We start from the raw sequence: 22457 nt of genomic DNA, 5'->3' as shown, positions 1-22457 counted from the left end.
GAGAGACAGAGGGACACAGAGAAAACATTATACACCTACATATCCAGGAAGCCCAACAAATCTCACACACAAAGATCTACACCACGGCACGTCGTAATCAAATTGCTCCAAACCAGTGATAAGGTGAAAATCCTAAAAGTAATCAGAGACAGCTCAGCATCACTAATCATCAGAGAAATGAACATCAAAACCACAATGAGATAACACCCATTAGGATGGCTATTATAAAAACAAAAACCAAAACCAGAGGGGGTGCCTGGGTGGCCCCGTTGGTTAAGCGTCCCGCCGTTGATGTTGACTCAGGTCATGATCTCAGGGTTGTGAGATGGAGCCCTGCGTCGGGCTCTCCGCTGGGCATGGAGCCTGTGCTGCACACACCCCAGTCTCACAAACAAACAAACAAACAAACAAACAAACCAGAAAATACATGTTGGCGAGGATGTGGCAAAATTAGAACCCTCGTGCACTGTTGGTGGGAATGCCAAATGGTGCAACCACTATGGAAAACAACATGGTGGTTCCTCAAAAAATTAAAAATAGAGCAACCAGGGAGCCTGGGTGGTGTGTAGTCAGTTAATGTCCAACTCTCAGTTTTGGCTCAGGTCATGATCTCAGGATTGTGGGACTGAGCCCCCCATTGGCTCCACACTCAAGTGCAAAGTCTGCTAAAGATTCTCTCTCCCTCTGCCCCTCCCCCCCGAATAAACAAATCTTTATTTTTTTTTAAGATTTTATTTATTTATTTGACAGAGAGACAGACAGCCAGGGAGAGAAAGAACACAAGCAGGGGGAGTGGGAGAGGAAGAAGCAGGCTCCCAGTGGAGCAGAGAGCGTGATGTGGGGCTCGATCCCAGAACGCCGGGATCACACCCTGAGCCGAAGGCAGACGCTTAACAACTGAGCCACCCAGGCGCCCCAATAAACAAATCTTTAAAAAAAATAAAATAAAAATAGAGCTACCATAGGATTCAGCAATTCTACTTCTAGGTACATCTGCAAAAGAATTGAAAGCAGGGTCTCAAAGCACACCCGTTTCATAGCAGCACTCTGCATGGTAGCCAAGAGGCCGAGCAACACAGATGTCCATCAACAGATCAATGGAGAAACAAAATGTGGTCTCGACATACAATGGAAATATTACTCCGCCTTAAAAAGGAGGGACATCCTGGGGCGCCTGGGTGGCGCAGTCATTAAGCGTCTGCCTTCGGCTCAGGGCGTGATCCCGGCGTTCTGGGATCGAGCCCCACATCAGGCTCCTCCGCTGGGAGCCTGCTTCTTCCTCTCCCACTCCCCCTGCTGTGTTCCCTCTCTTGCTGGCTGTCTCTCTGTCACATAAATAAATAAAATCTTAAAAAAAAAAAGAAAAGAAAAGGAAGGACATCCTGTCACAGGCTACGACATGGATGAAGCTTGAGGACAATATGCTAAGTGAAATAAGTCAATCACAGAAAGATAAAATACCGTGTTATGCCTCTTATAGGAAGTATTGAAAGTAGTCGAATGCATAGAAACAGAAAAGAGAATGGTGGTTGGTGGGGAGGGAGGAGCAGGGGAGTTACTGTTTAATAAAGGTAGAGTTTCAGATTCGTAAGATGAGAACGTTCTGGAGATCTGTTTCACAACAATGGGAATATACTTCACCCTGCTGAGCTGTGCACTTAAAAATGGTCAAGATGGTAAGTTGTATGCTATCTGTGTTTTATCACACACCAAAAAAGTAGCCAGAGATAAATCCAAGGAGACAGAGGCAGACTATCACAGGTCGGGGGAGGAGGGCAAGGGCAGTGACTGCAGACTAGGACAGGGCTTCTTTGGGGAATGATTAAAATGTTCTGGAACTAGCTGGTAGTGATGGTTGCAGAGCTTTGTGAAAATACTCAAAACCACTGAATTGTGCATTTTAAAAGGGTGAAGTTTATAGTATGAGGATTATATTTCAATTTTTTAGAAAAAGCAACCAAAGAAAAAAGACAACTACCACGGAAGTACAAAGATAAAGATGACATCAGGTTTCTTGTCAGAAGCAATGCGAATGAGGGGCGCCTGGGTGGCTCAGTCGGTTAAGCATCTACCTTCAGACCAGGTCATGATCCCAGGGTCCCGCATCGGGCTCCCAGCTCAGTGGGGAGCCTGCTTCTCTCGCTGCCTGCAGCTTCCCTGCTTGTGCTCTCTCTCTGTCAAATAAATAAATAAAATCTTTAAAAAATATATTCAAGGGGCGCCTGGGTGGCTCAGTCGTTAAGCCTCTGCCTTCAGCTCAGGGCGTGATCCCGGTGTTCTGGGATTGAGCCCCGTATCAGGGTCCTCCGCTGGGAGCCTACTTCTTTCTCTCCCACTCCCTCTGCCTGTGTTCCCTCTCTCACTGGTTGTCTCTCTCTCTGTCAAATAAATAAATAAAATCTTTAAAATATATATATATTCGAGGGGCGCCTGGGTGGCACAGCGGTTAGGCGTCTGCCTTGGGCTCAGGGCGTGATCCCGGCGTTGCGGGATCGAGCCCCGCATCAGGCTCCTCTGCTGGGAGCCTGCTTCTTCCTCTCCCACTCCCCCTGCTTGTGTTCCCTCTCTCGCTGGCTGTCTCTATCTCTGTCGAATAAATAAATAAAATCTTTAAAAATAAATAAATAAATAAATAATAAAATAAAAAATATATATATTCGAAAATTATATAGTGGTGATGATTTTTTAAATATACTAAAACCCACTAAACTGAACACTTCAAAAGGGTGAATTTCACGGTATCAAATTACATCTCCATTTTCAAATGTTAATACATCAAGAAGAGGGGATTCGATAGATTATTTAAAGTCATAATGATAACCAATAGAAAGACCACCACTAAGAGTAAAACTAACAGGGGGTCCCGGCTGACTCAGTCAACAGACTGGGCAACTCTTGATCTCAGGGCGCAGAGATTAGAGAACTAAATAAATAGATAGAATTTAGAAAATGATAAAACTAACAAAAATAAAGAAAAGATAGAAGAGCGCATAAGCTAAATTCTTCGTCCTTCACGACAGAGTCGATAGAGCTTTAAAAGCTATAAATCATCTTTACAATTCAAGAGATCCGCCAGAAGAATCCAGAACAACTCTTTAAAAGTGGCTCTCTCCAGGGAAAGGGGGTGAATAGGGATTTTCACTTCTTCATTTTATAACCTGATAACTAAATTAATTAACAAATGAAAAATAAAGGCGAAGATAAATTCACTGTCAGAAAAGATAAAGGAACTGACAGAAAAGCTGTCTCCTCCTTCTTTGGCCCCAGTGCACTTTTCATCCATTGGAATTAATTAAATGGGAATTTAAAAAATGCCAGGCTTGCTTTAGCCCCTGAAATCATCTGTCTGGGTAGTTAGTTTAACAAAAATATAAAACTGTGTTACATACAATGCTTTACCTAAAATGCTACAAAACCTCAATGAATTCCCCTTCTGGCTCGTAACATTCTAAGAAAAAGCAAATCATGGGAAAAAAATAAAGATTACATATGTTTGGTTCTCGGTGAGATTACAGTTAAGGGGTTATTGTTGTTGCTTTTTAACGGAGGAAGAATGATTTTTATCCAGCCTCTAATAAATCAGCATTGTCCTTCACATATTGATATCCCAAGAGAAATGCTTTTCTTTAGCTAAAGAGCAACCAAATATCAAGAAGCAAGGGGCTTGGGACGCCTGGGTAGCTCAGTCGGTGAAGCATCTGCCTTCAGCTCAGGTCGCGATCTCAGGGTCCTGGGATCGAGCCCCGCGTTGGGCTCCCTGCTCAGCCGGGAGGCCACCAAACTAGAGCTACACACGAGGGTCTCTGCCCCTGATCATTTTCCAGGAGGGCTGTACTGGATTCCAGGGATCGAGAGAGCACGCCATACCTGAAATGAAGAAAGCCTCATCCTCTGGCATCAATCCGAGGTATGCAGTGATCGGTGGAGATGTTATTCGCGGCCTCATGGTGAGATTCCCTTCAGTCCTTTGTAGTTTGGTCTTACAAGCCGAGCTACTTAGGGCCTCAGCAAGCAGGTCTTAAAATGTGAGTGAGTAACTGCCCAAATGATCTATTACTCAGGAAGAGATTGGAACAAAGTCCAGAGGTACTGAAATATTCATGGCATGTTACCTACCATATTGTCTTGAAGGGCTAGCGATAAATTAATACACGTGTCCACACCACATAATACCACAGTGGGATTTTTTAAAGACCCAAAGTAGAGTTGCTCTCAGATACTAATAATGTCTTGCCATTTTTAAACGCCTTTAGTTTTTAACTCGCCCTGGCCACGCTCAAACTCATGCCCAAGGAGTTCACTGACTCTCTCAACCTGGTTTGACCTCTTGCCTTCCCGGACCCCCCCGGACTGAGTGCCCCCCTTGGCGGGTAGGTGGAGAGCTGGGCAGAGGGGTGAGTAGATGGAAGGGGGTGGGCTGGTGGGCACATGGAAGTTGGTGAGTGCATATGAGCCTTGGGAATCTCTGGAGCACACGGGGCCTTGCAAAGTCGCTGGGAGACCCGGAGCAGTTGGCTGGGGCTCTGGTGAGGGGATTAAGCTGGAAAAGTGGGTGGAAGAAAGAACTGTTGCACACCTCTTCTCAGCTTTAATCCTTGAGCAGGTGCGCTGAGTGTTCATAGCCTCCCCGGCTGTTATCTTTGGAACCCAGAAAGGAAGATGGGCGCAGAGAAAGGAAGGCGGTGTGATCGCAGTGCCCTCTGGTGGCCATGAGGGAAACTTGACATTTGGAATTCTTAGGTACATATGTTTTCATTGTCTATTTCTGCCAACCCCGCACCCCCACTAGACTATAAAGTCCGTGAGGACGGGGACTTTTGTCTGTTTACTCATTGTTTTATCCGGTGTCTAGAATAATGCCGGGTACATGGTAAGTGTTCAATACATATTTATTGAAGGAGCGGCTGATGGATTTCCAACCCTGTTCCACCACTTTATTGAGGAACGACCCTGAGCATCTCTCTTAACTTCGTAAGTCCTCAGTTTCCTCATGGGGAAAATGGAGATGGTCACCCCCGCCCCTCATGAGCATGGAGGGAAAGAGACCTACCCGGGCTGAGCAAGGGCGCTCAGCCAATGGGCCCTTCTCACCGACCAGCCAGCGTTGGTGATACACCATATGCCTGCTCAGCACCCAGTTTGATGGGCACACTCGCCATAATGAGCATGGGCCTCTGCTGGGCATGCGGCAGCTTGGGGAAATCATCCAAACCTAATGCCAGGCTGGCCAGGCAAGAAGGAAGTGTAGCCAGATAGATAGGCTGATACCAGGTGAGGTGTGAGGTTCCTCTTCTCCCAATCCCAGCCCCCACTTCCATCTCCCCACCCACACAGCCACACCCAACTCTTCCTACTGCCCTGAACCCGTGGGGCTCCATGTGCCCTCTGAGCCTTTGCACATGCTGCTTCCCCTGTCTGCAGTCCCTTGTCTCCAACCCCATTGCCATGACCCACATTCGAGACTCAGAGGGGCTGCGTCAGCCTCCTCGTCGGCTCCCTGCAGCCCCCTCAAACGCATCCTTGTGTGATGGACTCAGTCTACACTGCAAATATGCTTATCTCACTTCCCAGCTTCAGTCTCATTGTTCTCGGGACAGAGTCCAAGTCCTCCGACCTACCATCTTGTGGTCTGGACCCAGCCCAGCTCCTAGCTATCTTGCCTCTCTTGATCCCATCTTCAAATCTTCCACCAAACAATCCAAGCCATTTCCTACCTCGGAGACTTTACCCTTGCAGTCCCCTCTGCCTGGAAATCCACTCCCTCGCAAGGAAGGCATGGGTTGCTTTTGCCTGCCCAGGATCTGTTTCCTTTTCCTCTGCTAATGGGATCCCCTCCCAGCTCTCGGATCTGGGGGTGCCTGTAGGGCTGACCCATTTCTGCATTCCAGGGTGAGCTTGAGATTCAGCTTGCTAGAGTTTTGTGGGGTTTTTAAAAAAGATTTTATTTTATTTTTTTGAGAGAGGAAGAGGGAGGGAGAAAACACAAGGAGGGGGAGCAGCAGAGGGAGTGGGAGAAGCAGGCTCCCCGCTGAGCAGGGAGCCCAACGCAGAGCTCGATTCCAGGACCCCAGGATCATGACCTGAACCGAAGGCAGCCACTTAACGGGGTGAGCCACCTAGGCTCCCCTGAGTCCTTTTTTCCTTTCTTAATCGGGATTCTGCAGGTGCGCCACACATTTCCCAATTGGCCGCAGCCCACTTCTCTTTTTGTCTTATTCCAGCTTCTCCCATTTATTTGGGTCCTGGAGGTGTTTGGGTTTGAGATTCCTGGTACACTTCTCCCTTGTGTCTCTGTCAGGCTCTGATTCCCTCCTTGATCTCAAGTGTTTCGCCTTCCCATTCCCAGCGCATCTGTGAATCCTGATTTCCTTATCTTGACACCCAGAAGTGCCCCTGGTTCTGTGGGCATTTAGTTCCGCCCCTTGGGGAGGGAGGCTGAATCTAGGTCCTCCGCTTAGACCCTTGAGTCCTGACTTAGCAGGAAAAGAAGCCTGATGTCTGAACGCCACCTGCCCCATCCTTTATTCCCTCAAACGACCTTTGCTGAGGCCCCAGCTGCTCTATGCCCCCCTCCTCTCCCAACTAATGATAGCGCTATGGGGTCAGAACCCAAAGGGCCTTCAAGCACCAAGTGGAGGAAGCATGGCAGAGTTTGTTGGGGACCCCAGACCAAACAGGTGGTAACAGTAGCCAGAGGTGAGAAGCAAAACACTTACTAACCAGTACCACATGGGCATCAACCACGTAGAACGTTCCAGCTGAATCTCAGGTCTGATGCCATATATACTCAAATATAAGATTCTGTTGACTATAGGGGCGCCTGCGTGGCACAGCGGTTAAGCGTCTGCCTTTGGCTCAGGGCGTGATCCCGGCATTCTGGGATCGAGCCCCACATCAGGCTCCTCCGCTATGAGCCTGCTTCTTCCTCTCCCGCTCCCCCTGCTTGTGTTCCCTCTCTCGCTGGCTGTCTCTCTCTCTGTCAGATAAATAAATAAAATCTTTAAAAAAAAAAGATTCTGTTGACTATAAAATATACATACTATTACTGGAAGAGAAACTTGTCAATCTATGACCAATGCTTGCTTTCCTTTTTTTTTTTTTTTAAGATTTATTTGAGAGAGAAAGAGAGCCTGCGAGCGTGCACATGGGCAGGGGGAGGGTTGGGGGAAAAGCAGCTTTTTTTTTTTTTTTTTAAATCACTTTCAGTTCCTTTCTGGCATCGGTTAAAAGAGCTCTCCTGGGCTCATTTTAACATAGATTGTTATCAAGTTTGGTCTACAAGCCGTGTGCATGCGCCATGACGGCCGTGGGATGACCCACGCCTGGCTGACAGTGTCCACCAGACTCTGTGCAAGACCCACTTCCACTTCAGAGAAGGTAATGTGCGGGGAAAAAGGTGCATCTTAGAGTCGATGAGCTCTGGCAATTTCTAAGAGTTAATGAGCACTTGCGACGTGTTAATTATCACCCAGAGAAATCTGTAAGGTTGATCCTTTATTAGACCCATTGGACAGATGAGCAGGGGTGAAGTCAGCCCCTCCGGCTCAGGGGAGCAGTAGGCGGCCGAGGCAGACTTCTGCCCCGAGAGTCGGGTACTAAACACGGGCAACCTTGAGGGTCCCCAGAAACCGTGTTATTCCACTGGCAGTGGGGTCCTCTTTGGCTTTAGGACCTGTAGGCTCGGCACACTGGAGCAGTCCCCTCCGCAAACAGCTTGAGGGAGAAATCAAGGGCGGGGGCAGCCTGGGTCAGCATCCCCAGAGAGATGACGTCGATGTGGGGCCCGCAGAACTGAGGCAGGTTGGCCAGCGTGATGCCCCCACTGGCCTCCACGCCCACACCCGGGAAGCGGGCCTTCAGCGCTGCGGCCGTGGGGTGCAGCTCCTGTGGGACACAAGCCGAGGGGAGGTGAGGGTCCTCCCCCCCCCCCCCGCCACGGCCCCTTCTCGGGAAGCAGACCCCGCCTCACCTCAGGCTTGAAGTTGTCCAGCAGGACGAGGTCCGCTCCGGCCTCCGCAGCCTCCACGGCCTCCTGTAGACTGCTACACTCCACTTCCACCTTCAGGGCGAAGTCGGCCACCTGCCGAGCCCCTCGCACAGCCTGCGGGGGCAGGACCCAGGGAGAGAGTGAGCTCAGTGGTGCCTGGCACAGGCCACAGAGCAGGGCCTGGCCTCTGAGAGGCCCCAAGAGGATAATGAGCTCCGGATTAGTGAGAAGACCCAGCAGCCGCTGGTTTCTCTCCCACTAGGGGAAACCACATGAAATGACCACTTGCGTGGATCAGAAAAATGGCCAAATATCAGCAAGATTTGGCAGCTGGACGGGAGTTCAATCTGACTCAAGAATATTAAAACTGGAAGACAGCTCTTTCTGCCCACGGGTCCTGTCCTGCTATAATAAAAACACCTGCTTGCACCGAATGAATGAATGAATGAATGAATGAATGAATGAATGAATGAATTAAAAAAACTGGAAGGGGTCTTCAAGAACATTTTAAAATAGGAAACCGGTCCAGGGAGCTAGAATGACCTGCCCAAGGTCACAGCGCCACCAACACCAGGTTCTCAGCAGCTTGCCTTTCGCTTTTGAATTTCTCAGCAAGTCCCAGAGCGCCTGTGGGGAAAAGTCGGCCATTCATGCATCTGATGGATAGAGCGCCCAAGGGGTCAGGGGGGTCTAGGACCCCCGACTCCTGGGCTATCACTGTTCACCAGGACCTAGTGGGGTAGGAGGTGGGGTCCCTGGTGGAGCGGGAAGGGCTGCGGCAGGGAGGTCCGGGCGGGGCCAGGCCAGGGGCTCGGTCTACACATACCTTTTCCACACCGCCAGCTGCCAGGACGTGGTTGTCCTTCACCATCACCAGCCCCCCCAGGTCGTAGCGGTGAGCAGCGGCCCCGCCCACCAGGAGCCCGTACTTCTCCACCAGCCGGAAGCCGGGCGTGGTCTTCCTCGTGCCTGCCACGTGCCCGGCCCAACCAGCCTCCCTGGCGGCCTGCACAGCGGCGGCGGCGGCGCTGGCGACCCCACTGCAGCGGGCCAGCGTGTTCAGGGCCACCCGCTCCCCCAGCAGCAGGCAGTGGGCGGGGCCCCGGACCTCAGCCACCCTGGCCACCGGCACCAGCTTTGAGCCTTCGGGGAGAAACCAGGAGACTTGGCAGTTGACTTGGGCAAAGATGGCATCGAAGAAAGGCCTCCCAGCCAGTACCCCCGGGGGACTTGGCCCACAGCACCGCCTGCGAGGGGGCTGCCCCCGTGACCAAGGCCGCGTGGTTGGGACCTGGGCAGTCCTCTCGGAGCCAGCTGTCTGCCAGGGCGGCCAGAGTGGCGGGGGGCAGCAGTAGCGCCAGGCCTGGGAGGGAAAGAAGGAGAAGAGGGTTACCTTTTGGCTGCCTCTCTGGGAGTCAGGGGCTGCTGTCAAAACATTTAACCACGGGCGAAACTGGGGGCTTAGCCAATCAGGGCGAAGATCTGGGTGGGGGCCCAGGAGAGGGCCTTGTGGGCTGGACAAGGCTGTCAGATTAAGCAAATAAAAACACAGGACACCCAGTTAGATTTAAATTTCTGACAAACATCAAAGTGTTTTGTGTGTTGTTGTTTTAAGTATAAACATATCCTAGGTGATATTTACAACATCCTTACACTTAAAAATTATCTGTTGATTCTCCGAAATTCAGATTTTACTGAGTGGCCTATATTTCTGCGGCAAGCCTAGCGCTGCATCCAGAGCTATTTACCAACTAGAGGAGAAGGGCCCTGGACTCGCCTGCAGCCTTTGCAGCGGCCCCGGCGGGATGGGAGTGTGTCCGCTCCACAGCCGCACCGTTTTACAGCGGGGAGGCCAGCTCCTTACAGATGTGGAGACTGAGTAAAGGCAAGTCGGCCGAGGTCACACAGCAAACTGGCGGCAGAGTCCGACCTACGAGGCCCGTGGTCATGGCCGTCTGTCCCTCCGCCTTTGCACCTGTTTCTTTGAGCACCCCTCCCCCCACGTTTGATGTCTCAATGAACTGTCCTCTCTCTAGAGATGGGGGCGGTACAAGGAAGGCGCGGGGAGAAATTGGGCTTGAGCCCTTGCTCTGTGAGGCACAGCTTCAGGAGTGTGGGCGAGTTCTTTCCCAGTAAAAAAAGAGTTGTGCGCAAGTGGTCCTTCCCGCCCGCTTATAGGGCTAACCCGCCCCTGAGGTCTGCGGAGCGAATGGGGGAGCTCAGGCACGGTGCAACATCGCCATCTGTCGGCCAGGAGAGGACCTGCAGCCTCATGCGCTGGAGCCCTGGACGCACCGCGCTTCTCCTCGGGAGGAGGGGAGACTGTTGGATGGCATGTTAGGGGGTTTTACTTGGATAGTATGTTAGGGGGGTTTGTCTTGCTTCCTCACTTTTGCTCCAAGTTGAAGTTAAGACCAGGAGTTCTGGCTTGCTCTACTCCCAGAGTAAGGCCCTTCTTGCCCCACCTTTCTTCCCCAAAGCCAAGCACCCCATTTTCACTCCCTTCCCCCAACCTCAGTGATTGTACCTGGCCCTCCTCTCCCACATTGTGCTCGAAGTGGCCTCCATTCTTCGCTCAGAGCCAGCTGTGCCCAGGCTAGGTGCTGGGAACAGTCAGTAAAAGTCACAAAGACATAGTTCCCATCTCCACTGTTCACCAGCCAGCTGGGCAGAAAGCCCCTGGACCTACAGCAGAGAGGCAGAAGCTCCACTCCTACCACCCCTGGTGCGGTGAAGTTTGCTTTTTTTTTTTTTTTTAAGATTTTATTATTATTATTTTTGCTTTATTTATGTTTGCTTTATTTTTTTTAAAGATTTAATTTCTTTCTTTGGCACACACACACACACACACACACACACACAGAGCACAAGCAGGGGGAGCAGAAGAGGGAGAAGCAGCTTCCCCGCTGAGCAGGGAGCCCGATGCGGGACTTCATCGCAGGACCCTGGGATCATGACCTGAGCTGAAGGCAGACGCTTAACCTAACTGACTGAGCCACCCAGGCGACCCTGATATTTGCTTCTTAAAGTGAATGCGAATCCTTCCACTGGTGAGACTATGACACACAAACCGTGAGGCACCCCCACAATGTAATTCCACTCGGCAATAGAGGAACCAACTACCGACATACACGCTAGGGACACATTTCAAATGTATTATTCCAAGTAAAAAAGCCCTTTTCTAAAGGCCATGTGCTATGTGAGTTCATCATCCATCTGACATTTTGGAAAAGGCAAAACCATAGTGAGAGAACAGACTGGTGGTTTCCTGAGAGTGGGGGAGGGGCTGGCCACAAAGGAGCGGCACCAGGGAGTTTGGGGACAGACTGAACTATTCTGTATTTTGTCACTGGTGGTGGCGACGGCACTGATGGATTTGTCGAGACTCGCCGAACTATACACAGAAAAGGGTCCATTTTACTCTCTATAATTATACCTCATTACACCTGACTTTAAAATAAGACAATAAAAAAGTAAATCCCTCTCCTGCTGAAAACCCCACTTTCATTCTATTAGCTCCAGCTGATACTTCTCTGCAGTTTTCATTTATTCTTTTGACAAATCCTTCTTGAACGCCTGCTCTGTGCCAGGTCCCAATTGCTGGGTGACAGGGTGGGCAGTTCTCCCTCTTAGCTTTCAGGCCTTAGCCTATGCTCTTCCAAGGTTGTGCCTCTGCCTGGAAGTTCCTTCCCTTCCCCCATCCCAGACTCCCCCTTCACCTCCACTCCTCTTTCAGGTCTTCTCTTAGATATCACTTCCTTGGCAGGGGGCTCTTGCAGACCCCCTATAAGGTCACATGCTCAGTCGGCTCCTTGTTCTACAGCCATGCTCTACTCTGGGGGCTAAAACGGGTCATCCAGAGAGTTCTCTGCTCCATCCCAAGTGCCTAACACACAGAACCATACAAATGTGTTGCTTTTATAGGTCAAAAATGGCCAAATGTTGACCATTTCATATTGTTTTCCTTAATACTAGGTGTTCGGTGATACTCACCCAAGCAGAGAGACTGCACAGTGGAATGAATCAGAACGCAGACTCTGGGACCACACGGCCTGGGTTCCAATACTGCCTCGGCCACCTTCCGCTAAGTGATCTTGGGCAAGTAATGAACATCTCCGGGGCCTCAAAGATGCCTCCTTTGTGACAGGGATAGCAAAAAATAATCACCTCGTAGGGTTGTATGAAAAGTGAGTTACTATTTGCAAAGCTCTCGGGAACACGGTCTGGCGCACGGCAGGTGTTTGCTGAAGGACGACTGAGCATTTACCAAGGGTTGCGGGAGCCCAGCGGAAGAAATGACTAAGTGTCTGTGAGGAAGGGGGGTAGTTTTTGTGGCCCTGAAGAATGAGCAATGTTTGCCAGGCAGAGTGCTGAGGTGATGGGGGTGGGGAGAGAGACATTTCGGGCTGAAAAAGCAGGTGTTTGACACTCAAAAGCAAGAAAATAGAGAAATGCCGTAAGGGCGGGTTTCAGGGGAACGATGGGATGGCCAGAGTGAAGAAGGCCTAAATTATTTAGTTGAGCAATTTGGACAGATCCTAGGGGCCATCACAGAACTTTTAAGCACCAGGGAATTTTTTTTTTAAGATTTTATTTTTAAGTAATCTCTACACCCAGTGTGAGGCTCGAACTTATAACCCTGAGATTAAGAGTCACACACTCTACCTACCGACCGACTGAGCCAGCCAGGTGCCCTAAATAAGGGAATTACAGAATTAGGATTTTGTTCTAGAAGGGTCACTTCAGCCACCGACTGGAGACAGGTTGGGAGGTGAAAGGAGGCCAAGGCACTCGGCCAGACAGAAAGAGATGAAGCCCTGAACTTGGGCAGGAACCGTAGGAGTAGCAAAAGCAAAAGGGAGTAGCTGGGGCAAAAGGGAGAGCCGTTTCTAAGGTGGAATCTGCCCAAATGAGCAGCTCGTGAGATGTAGAAGCCTTGGGTTTCGGCCGTGGGTAGCTGCAAACTGCCACAAGGAACCATTCAGGGTGGAGGATGGGGGCAGCAGAAGGCAGCACCCCGCACGCCTCCGGGGTGCCAGCCGTGGGCTCCACGCATCTCTTGGGCTCTCGCGTCTGAAACTCACCACAGGGCATGACTCCCGTTGTACAAGCACCGAATCTGAACATCAAGGAGGCTTGGGCATTGTGACGCAGCTGATGAGCGGGGGTTGGGGGGGGTGGGGAGTGACTTTGGCTTTGCAGATGTAAAGGTTGACAAGCCAGCAGGAAATGTGCATTGGCGGTGTCCTGATGGGGGGTGCTGGCATTCGGAGAGACCCTGGGCGAGGAACGGGGATTTTGGAGCTGCCAGCAGATGTGGGTGGTAACTCAGCATAGCCGTGGGTGAGATCACCAGGTCAGGTAAGAAGTGGAGGGCTCTGGGAAGCACCAGTATTTAAAAAGAGAAGCAGCACCAGGAGGGAGTGGGTGTCTGGAGCCAAGGGTTTCAAGTCGGAGGATGTGAGCAGAAGCAAGAAGAAGGAAGGCTGCAAAGGGGCGTAAGCTGTAGCAGCGGGGATGCCGTTGGCGGAGCCATCTCAGGGCTGTGCGGTGGGGGCGGGAGCCACAGCGTCCTGGTCAAGGAGCACATGGGAGGCGAGGAAGTGGGGGTGATGGGTGTGACCACTCTTCTTGGCAGAACTGAGAAAGCAGGGACCCACCTGAGGAGCTTTTCAGACTCTCTGCTGCTCAGCCCCAGCCCAGACCCACCGAATCAGACTCTTTCAGGGCTGGTTTGCAGGCATCCAAGTTTGGGGAGGGCTCCCCCCTGTGATTCACGTGCACGCGAGGGTTAAGAATCAGTGCTGCCAGGCACCTGGCTGGCTCAGTTGGTAGAACCGGTGTTCACGTGAGACCACATACTGTGCCTCCATTTACAAGAAATGTTCAGAAAAGGTAAATCAAGGGCACCTGGGTGGCTCAGTCATTAAGCATCTGCCTTCGGCTCAGGGTGTGATCCCAGAGTCCTGGGATCAAGCCCCACATCAGGCTCCCTACTCCGCTGGGAGCCTGCTTCTTCCTCTCCCACTCCCCCTGCTTGTGTTCCCTCTCTCGCTGGCTGTCTCTCTCTCCGTCAAATAAATAAACAAAATCTTAAAAAAAAAAGAAAAGAAAAGAAAAGAAAAAAAAGAAAAGAAAAGAAAAGAAAAGAAAAGAAAAGAAAAGAAAAGAAAAGAAAAGAAAAGAAAAGAAAAGGCAAATCAAGGAGACAGATATCGGAACAGCATTCCCCGGGGTTGGGAATTAACTTTACATGGCATGGGGTTGTATGGGAGTGATGGAAATGATCTGTGGGGCTGGCCATGCAACTTAGCAAGTTTACTAAAAATCATTACATTGTTCACTTAGACAAAAGAAGCAAGAACCGATGCCCGGCCAAAAGGCAGGAACCACCCTGCAACTACAGTGAACCAATGGACCCAGGCACTGAACATCAAAACTCAACGTCAAAACTCAACATCAAGAAGAAAGACAACCAGATCCTGGGTGCTCCCGACAGGACAGCACACCACCATCCCAAAATACTCTTGCCCAAACAGCTAACCCAGAGTCAGATCAGACTTCCAGATGCAACCATCAATTTATAAGAAAACCAGAGGACGGAGGAACACGTGAAACTCTACCACGGGAATATAGCCGCAAAATTCACACCATAGGAAACTATCAGAAGACAACCTAATTTTTCCAACAAATACATTGCAAGGAAAACAAAGGATTAAAAGAATCTTAAAACAGGGGCCCCTGGTTGGCTCAGTCAGGAGAGCGGAAGACTCTGGATCTTGGAGTCTTGAGTTCAAGTCCCATGTCGGGTGTAGAGATGACAGAAAAAAAAAATCTTTAGGGGTGCCCAGGTGGCTCAATCGGTTACGCATCTGCCTTCGGCTCGGATCACGATCTCAGGGTCTCTCCCTCTGCCCCCCTCCCCCTACTTGTGCACATACTCTCTAATAAATAAAATCTTTAAAAAAAATAAAAATAAAAAATTTTTTAAATATTTTACTTATTTGACAGAGAAAGAGCAAAAGAGCACAAGCAGGGGGAGCAGCAGAGGGAGAGGGAGAAGCAGGCTCCCCACTGAGCAGGGAACCCAATGCAGGGCTCCATCCCAGGACCCTGGGATCAAGACCTGAGATGAAGGCAGATGCTTAACTGACTGAGCCACCCAGGCTCCCTTGAATCCTTTTTTTTAAAGACATATTCATTTATTCAAGAGAGAGCAACTTTAGAGCACGGGGTGGGGGGAGGGGCAGAGGGAGAGGGAGAGAGAGTCTCAAGCAGACACGGGGCTCAATCTCACAACCCTGAGACCACACAACCCTGAGATCATGACCTGACCCAAAACCAAGAGTCAGACGCTTAACCGACTGAGCCACCCAGGCAGGAGCCACCCCCCCAAAGAAAAAGAATATTAAGACTCATGTTAACCAATCACAAAATATGAATCTTATTTGGATCCTAATTCAAAGAAATTGAAATCAAATTAAGAGCATTTATGAGACAACTGGAAACCTGGACACTGACTGGATGCTTAATAACTCTAAGGAAATTTCAAAAAAGATTTAGATGTAAAACAATTTTAGCTGTGATCATTGTATTGTGGTTGTAGCTAAAAGAAGAGTCCTTATCTTTTTTAGAAAATACATGCCCAGATGTTCGTGTATGAAAAGACTTGAGAGCTGGTTTTGCTTCAAGGTGATCCTGAAAGCTAGAAAATAGATGTGTTGTGGATGGAGCCTGGCCGGCCAAAAGTTGGTGGTCGTTGAGGCCGGGTGATGGGTACATGATGGTTCGCCATACTTTTCTGCTTACTTTTGTGCATGTCTGAAATTCTATATCAGAAAGAAAGAAAGAAAGAAAGAAAGAAAGAAAGAAAGAAAGAGAGAAAGAAAGAAAGAAAGAAAGAAAGAAAGAAAGAAAGAAAGAAAGAGAAAGAGAAAGAAAGAAAGAAAGAAAGAAAGAAAGAAAGAAAGAAAGAAAGAAAGAAAGAGAAAGGGAGGATGGAAGGGAGGGAGGGAGGGAAGAAAGGAAGGAAAGGAGAGCGAGGACCCTCATTTCACAGAGGGTCAAGGGAAGTTTTCCTTAGGAGGGTAAGGCAGTGGTTCTCAACCTTGGCTGCACAATGGAATTCTCTGGGGAGCTCAGCAAAAAGCTGATGTGGGGGCCCCACCCCCCAGAGATTCTGGCTTCACTGGTCTGCAATGTGGTAACCTCCTTCTGATTCGTAGCAGAGCTGAGAGTGTCGAACTGCAGGACGGGAGTCATCACTACCATGCACGGGTGCTACCGTATGCCAGGCACCTGCCACGTGGCCTCGGGCCTGGCACTTCGTCACAGATCCTACCCCAGCTCCTCAACGGAGAGCTCATTTGTATTTACCGATGGAGACGGGAGGCTCAGAAATGTAAAGGAAACGACTTACAACTTACGGAGCAGAGCTAGGAAAGGACAAAGCCAGGAAATGACCCGTGTGGACCCAGGTCGTCCCCCCCATATAGACTCCACCAGCGGGGGTTACTCTCTTGACCCATTGGGCCTCGAGACCCATTGTTTGGCTTCTCGGTTGTGGAGTCAGAATGTTACCCGCTCCCTGTTCCGTTTGTGAAAAATAAATTCATCTGGTTTGCTTCAGGCTCCCCGCTCTCTCCTGCATTTGCAACAAACGGGATTCCAGAGGGAAGCTTTGAAACTAGGCTCTTCTAATTAGCAGTCTTACGGAAAGGAACTTCAGAGAAGGGAGCTGTGTTTGCAGGTGCCTGAGGAGACATTCCCCAGAAACTGCCACCCCGAGGGGACAGCTGTCACGCCCTGTCCTGCCTTCTACCCTTGCGGTTGTTACACGTAAAAGTTCTCTCGAGATGCCTAGACTTTGCAGATTATAGTTTTACCCTGTGCGAGGTAACCTTGACCTCTTAATTGGTTGACCAGAGTTTTATTGAAATTGGCATCTCTGGGGGAACCCTGGTTCACTGTTGGGGGGAATGCAAGCTGGTGCAGCCACTCTGGAAACCAGTATGGAAGTTCCTCAGAAAGTTAAAAATAGAGCTACCCTACGACCCAGCAATTGCACTACTGGGTATTTATCCCAAGATATAAACACAGTGATCTGAAGGGGCACCTGCACCCCAATGTTCATAGCAGCAATGTCCACAACAGCCAAACTGTGGAAAGAGCCCAGATGGCCATCAACAGATGAATGGATAAAGATGTGGTTCATATATAAATGGAATATTAGCCATCAAAGGAATGAAATTTTGCCATTTGCAACAACGTGGGTAGAACTAGAGGGTATTAGATACTAAGCGAAATAAGTCAGTAGGAGAAAGACAGACACCATAAGATTTCACTCATACGTGGAACTTAAGAAACAAAACAGAGGAACAGAGGGGAAGGGAAGGAAAAAGTAAAAAGTTTATTTATTTATTTTTAAGTCTACTTATTTATTTGTAGTAATCTCTACACCCACCATGCGGCTCGAACTCATGACCCCGAGCTCGAGAGTTGCACGTTCCAGCGACTGAGCCACGCAGGCGTCCCCATGAGAGACTCTTAACTACAGAGAAGAAACTGAGGGCTGCTGGAGGGGAGGTGGTGGGAGGATGGGGTAACTGGGTGATGGGCACTGAGGAGGGCATTTGATATAATGAGCACTGGGTGTTACATGCAATGGATGAATCACTAAATTCTACCCCTGATACTAATAATACACTGTTAACTAACTTGAATTTAAATAAAATTTTAAAAATTGGCATCCCTGTTTCTGAGGGGATGCAAAGGTTCTTGGGATATTTCTTGCACTTCATTCTTTCTTTTAAAGTTTTTTTTTTTTATCTAAGAAATCTCGGGGCACCTGGGTGGCTCAGTCAGTTAAGCTTCTGCCTTCAGCTCAGGTCATGATCCCGGGGTCCTGGGATCGGACTCCCTGCTCAGCGGGGAGCCTGCTTCTCCTTCTCCCGCTCCCCCTGCTTGTGCTCTGTCTCTCTTTCTTTCCGTCAGATAAATAAATAAAATCTTTAAGTCATCTCTACCTCCAACATGGGGCTCGAACTCACAACCCCCGAGATGAAGAGTCACATTCTCTTCCAACTGAGCCAGCCAGGCGCCTCTCCTGTACTTCTTTCTTTACAAATAATATAAAAAACAGATAAAGTGATAACTCTGGCAGAATATAGGAAGATCTTCCCCCATGGGCACTTTCACTGTTCTTGTCTGGATGGGTGACAGACATTTACTGTTTCCACGTGGCCCTCACTGGATGGGGGCTCGGGGCCGTGAGGCACTGGGCCAGAAGCAGAGCCCCATACCTTCCTCTTTGCTTCCGTCACTTAACCTTGTTTCTGTCTGGGATGGATGGGCACAAAGGGGGGCTCTGTGAACACACTGAAGATGACCGTAACCAGTGTTTGCTCTTATTTTGTGTGTAATGTGACCTGTGCCTGTAGCTTACGGGGCTGGTCTGTGTTCCAAGTAAAACCAAGTCAGGAAGGGGGTGCCTGGCGGGCTCAGTCGGTGCCTTGTGCAACTCTCGATCTCAGGGTTGTGAGTTCGAGTCCCACCCTGGGGGTAGAGATTAATAAATAAACACACAGCAGCTGACACTTTCACGGTCCTTCTGTAAGCGCTGTGCCAAGCATTGTACATATATTGGCACACTCGATCCTCACAACAATCCTATGAGGGAGGTCCCATTATTTCCCCCATTTTACAGATGAGGAAACTGAGGCACCGAGAGGCCACATAACACACCAGAAGTTCACAAAGTGCACACACAGCTGGGAAGTGGGGAGTCAGGGTCACGAACTCAGACAGGATGGCCCCGGAGTCCCCTCACTGACCCCACCGCACCACACGGCCATAATCTAGCCCTAAGTGGTATTTTTTAACTGCTATGTGATTATCAAGTCAACATTCGCAGCAGAGCTCTGCAAACCGCACCCATGGCTCCAGGGCTCTGGCCCCTGGTGTAGTCAGAACATCCGGGTTGGGAGTCAAAAACACCTGGATTGGAATCCGACTACACCACCTACACCCTGAGTGACCTCGGGCGGTTTGCTAACCTCTCTGAGAGTCAGTTTCCCCGCAGAAATCCCAGGGTTTTCCCCGCAGTGACAGCCCTCCCCACGAGAACACGCGAAGAGCCTCCTCCCAGCCTCCGGGTCCCTGGTCCCCGGGAGAGGACAGGAGGCACTAGAAGAAGTGCCTGGTGTGGAGCCCCAACTCCTACTTCAGGGACGCAAAGTGCCCGGGATGCCACAAAATTACTGCCGTCTTTAGCCACGCACAAAGCGTGGTTTTGTGTGCTGGCTGTGCCACTGTCCTTAGCCAGCCTACAGGAGGAAAAGCAAGGCTTTCAGAGGATTGCTCCTTCAGACCCAAGCAGCCCTAAAAGCATCCCGAGTCAAGATGAATAGAAACGATCCCAAAAAACAGATTTTGGATTGAGAAGAGGAAAGAAGAGGGGAGGGGAGGGATGGGGTGGGGCGGGGAGGAGGGGAGGAGAGGAGAGGAGAGGAGAAAAGAGGGAGGAGGGGAGGAGGGGACGGGAGGGGAGGGCAAGGGAGGGGAGGGGAGGGGAGGGGAAAGAAAAGACTGGGATACCTGAGTGGCTCAGTCAGTTAAGTGTCTGCCTTTTGTTCAGGTAACTATCTCAGAGTCCTGAGATCAGTCCCACATCAGGCTTTCTCTCTTTCTCTTTCTCTCTCTCTCTCTTGCTGTCAAATAAATAAATAAAAAATTTTTTTAAAGAAAAGAAATCGCAACCACAAGGAGGAGGGAAAGAGATGACTAGCCAGCGCCTGGCCAGCTGTCTCTGAACCCGGTGCGGTGCGGTGCGGGACCCCGGGCGCCTTGTTCTTCCCGCTGTTGATTTGTTGATCCATGCGGCGAACACCAGATGGAGACAGAGGCTGGGGAGCACAGCAGCTTCCAGCGGAAGTTCTTTTCTTAGCCCTTCTCTCCCTAGAGAAGAGAAATGACCTCCAAATAGGGCCCAACAGGATTGCCCATCACGCCAGTGGTAACACCATGGACGGAATTTCGGAGCGGACCCCTGCGTTAGCGCAGCAAGAGGAGGGCTGAGCCGCAGGGTGGGGGGGACTGAGCGGGCCCCGAATGACAGGAGTGAGTAGGGTTTGTTCCACAGGCAATGGGAAAATCACTAAAACTTCAGATCAGAAGTCACTTGGAAGGGGGCCTGGGTGGCTCAGTCTGTTAGGCATCTGCCTTTGGCTCAGGTCATGATCCCAGGGTCCTGGGATCGAGGCCCACATCAGGCTATCTGCTTGGCGGAGAGCCTGCTTCTCCCTCTCCCCTCGGCCTGCTGCTCCCCTGCTTGTGCTCTCTCTCTCTCTCACTCTCTGTCAAATAAATAAATAAAATCTTAAAAAAAAAAAAGAAGTGACTTGGAAGTTTAAATAGTTAAACTGTGCCTGGTGTTCTTGAAAGATGCAAGATCTTTCAAGATGCTGTCACAACGGCCCTGGTAAGGAGCAGTGGGCCCTGGGAAGGGTGGTGAGGGTGTCGCTCCCAAGGCTCTAAGAGAAAGAACACGGTACCCGCGCGCACACACACACACACACACACACACACACTTAGACTGGTCCACTCCCTCCCTGCCCCGCTCACACTTTGGCCAAGTCTGACCTCTCTATCTTTGCCCACCAGCCTGCCATCTGCTTCTGCCCCAACTCTGTCCTCGCCCCTCCTTGCCCCCACGTCCCCAACTTTTGCTTCACCCCTTTGACTTTCTACTCCCTCCTGGCTTCATTCCCATGGGGGCATGGACCCGGGGCCAGCCGGGAGTTACGCACACATCACCCGGGTAAAGGCAAGGAAGCGAAGGAGGCCTCCACCAGGCTGCTCCCCCCGGGGGAGGTGGGGACAGAAAAGGAAGAGGTTTAGCTGACGCTCAGGTGAAGGGAAGTCCATAGGACGTGGCCACTGTCTGGATATTGGGGTGCGAGCGAGAATGAGCCGTCAGAGGTGACCCTGAGGTTTCCGGTCCAAGCAGGACGATGGTGAGGCAGGAACAGACGTGGAGCGGATATGGGGGGTGGTCTTTGAGTCTGGTGGAGACAGACACACGGACGCACAAGGCTTCCAAAGATGGAAATGGGGCCTGGGGAGCGCTCAGCGCCGAGAGCCAGACATGGGGAATCAGCACCAGCACCAGCATGACCACACCAAGGGATTTCTGTGTAGCAGGCACTTGACGTGTATTATCTCACTTAACCCTCCCCGCAACCCAAGGGGAGGTAACGTTTTCACTTCATCACTGAGGAAACTGAGGCACAGTGAGGAGGAGCATTTTGTCTGAGGTCACACAGCAAGCAGGTGGCAGGGATGGGGCTTGAACCCAGGCTCTGACTCTAAGGTCATTTCTAAGCCAAAAGCTGGTTTGGACCCCCCAAAAGCTGGTTCCACAGCCCAGCCAGAGGTACCAGGTGTGTGGGGCCTGCAGGAACCCCAAAGCAGGAGAGGCAGGTCCGAGCTGGGGAAGAAACAGCCCAGGGTCGGGAAAGGGAAAATGCAGAGAGTTCAAGAAGGGGCTTCCTGTCCTCCAGGCACCAGCCAGATAGCTTCCATGAGTCCGTCATTTGGCCTCCCCACAGCCTTGGGAGCTGGGAACTAGAATGATCATTTTACACATGCATGGAGAGGAGATGAGGCTCGGAGAGGTCAGGTGCCTTGCCTGAGGTCACAGAGCCTGTTCCTGGCGGAGCCCAAATTCCAACAGGAGTCTTCTGACTCCAGAGCCTGGCCCCTATCACCGTGCACGTGACCTCCTTAGCGACATCACCCCCGCCCCAGGCAGAGTCGCTGGGCTCGAGCCCCCTCCCCCACTGGGCTGCAGAAGGGACAGGACTTTGCCTCCCCTCTTCCCCTCCTGCTAGCAGGGGGCGAAGTCCAGAGCTGCTCCCCAGACATGGACTCCTCCAGACCACCCGGACCTTTCCTTTCCTGGGGCTCAAGGCCCTTTGTCCCCAGAACTCAGCTGGGGGCTACAGAAAGAGAAAGAAGAGGCTTTCCGGAGACAGAAGAGATGCTTGGGGTTCAGAGAGGTTGGAGGGAGATAGGCAGGCAGAGTAGATGGGAGGGAGGAGAACGGGTCTTCTGTGGTGGGGGAGAGGGGGTAAGGGACTGAGATTCCTTGGGACGGGGAGGGAGGCAGGAGAGGGGAGATGGTGACGCAGGGACAGAGAGGAGAGGCCTCGGAGGCTCCTTTACCTTCAGGGTCCATGCCGGCTTGGAGGTGCGGGGCTGGTGTGTTCACTGCTCGGATCCAGCGTTTGCAGAGGCCCAGAGGGGGTGGGGCTGCCAGAGGAAGGAGGAAGGGGCCGGTCTAGCCAGCCCTTCTCGGGTTCTCTGGAGCTCCCTCGCGCCCTCTCCTAGGACCCCTGGGGGCTGGACTTACCTTGTCCTTTCGCTTTCTGCACAGCACAGGAGGAACTCCCCCTTGTCTGACTCGAAGTCC

The 22457-nt window shown here is 50.8% G+C and overlaps 1 protein-coding gene across 1 annotated transcript; it reads right to left on the bottom strand.

Annotated features, from left to right (window-relative positions):
- Nucleotides 1–7481: 7481 nt before the first annotated feature.
- On the bottom strand, nucleotides 7482–22290 carry QPRT (quinolinate phosphoribosyltransferase). Its single transcript, XM_045785981.2, is given in 5 exon segments — nucleotides 7482–7884; nucleotides 7970–8101; nucleotides 8814–9212; nucleotides 9214–9350; nucleotides 22211–22290. Coding segments are annotated over 5 exon segments (900 nt in total). The 5' UTR covers nucleotides 22224–22290; the 3' UTR covers nucleotides 7482–7665.
- Between the last annotated feature and the right edge of the window lie 167 nt (nucleotides 22291–22457).

Source organism: Ursus americanus, chromosome 2, assembly GCF_024610735.1.
Source record: "Ursus americanus isolate L20-20 chromosome 2, mUrsAme1.1.p, whole genome shotgun sequence".
Lineage (NCBI taxonomy): Eukaryota > Metazoa > Chordata > Mammalia > Carnivora > Ursidae > Ursus > Ursus americanus.
The sequence above is the reverse complement of the archived record's forward strand: the minus strand, read 5'-3'. Positions and strand labels throughout refer to the sequence as shown.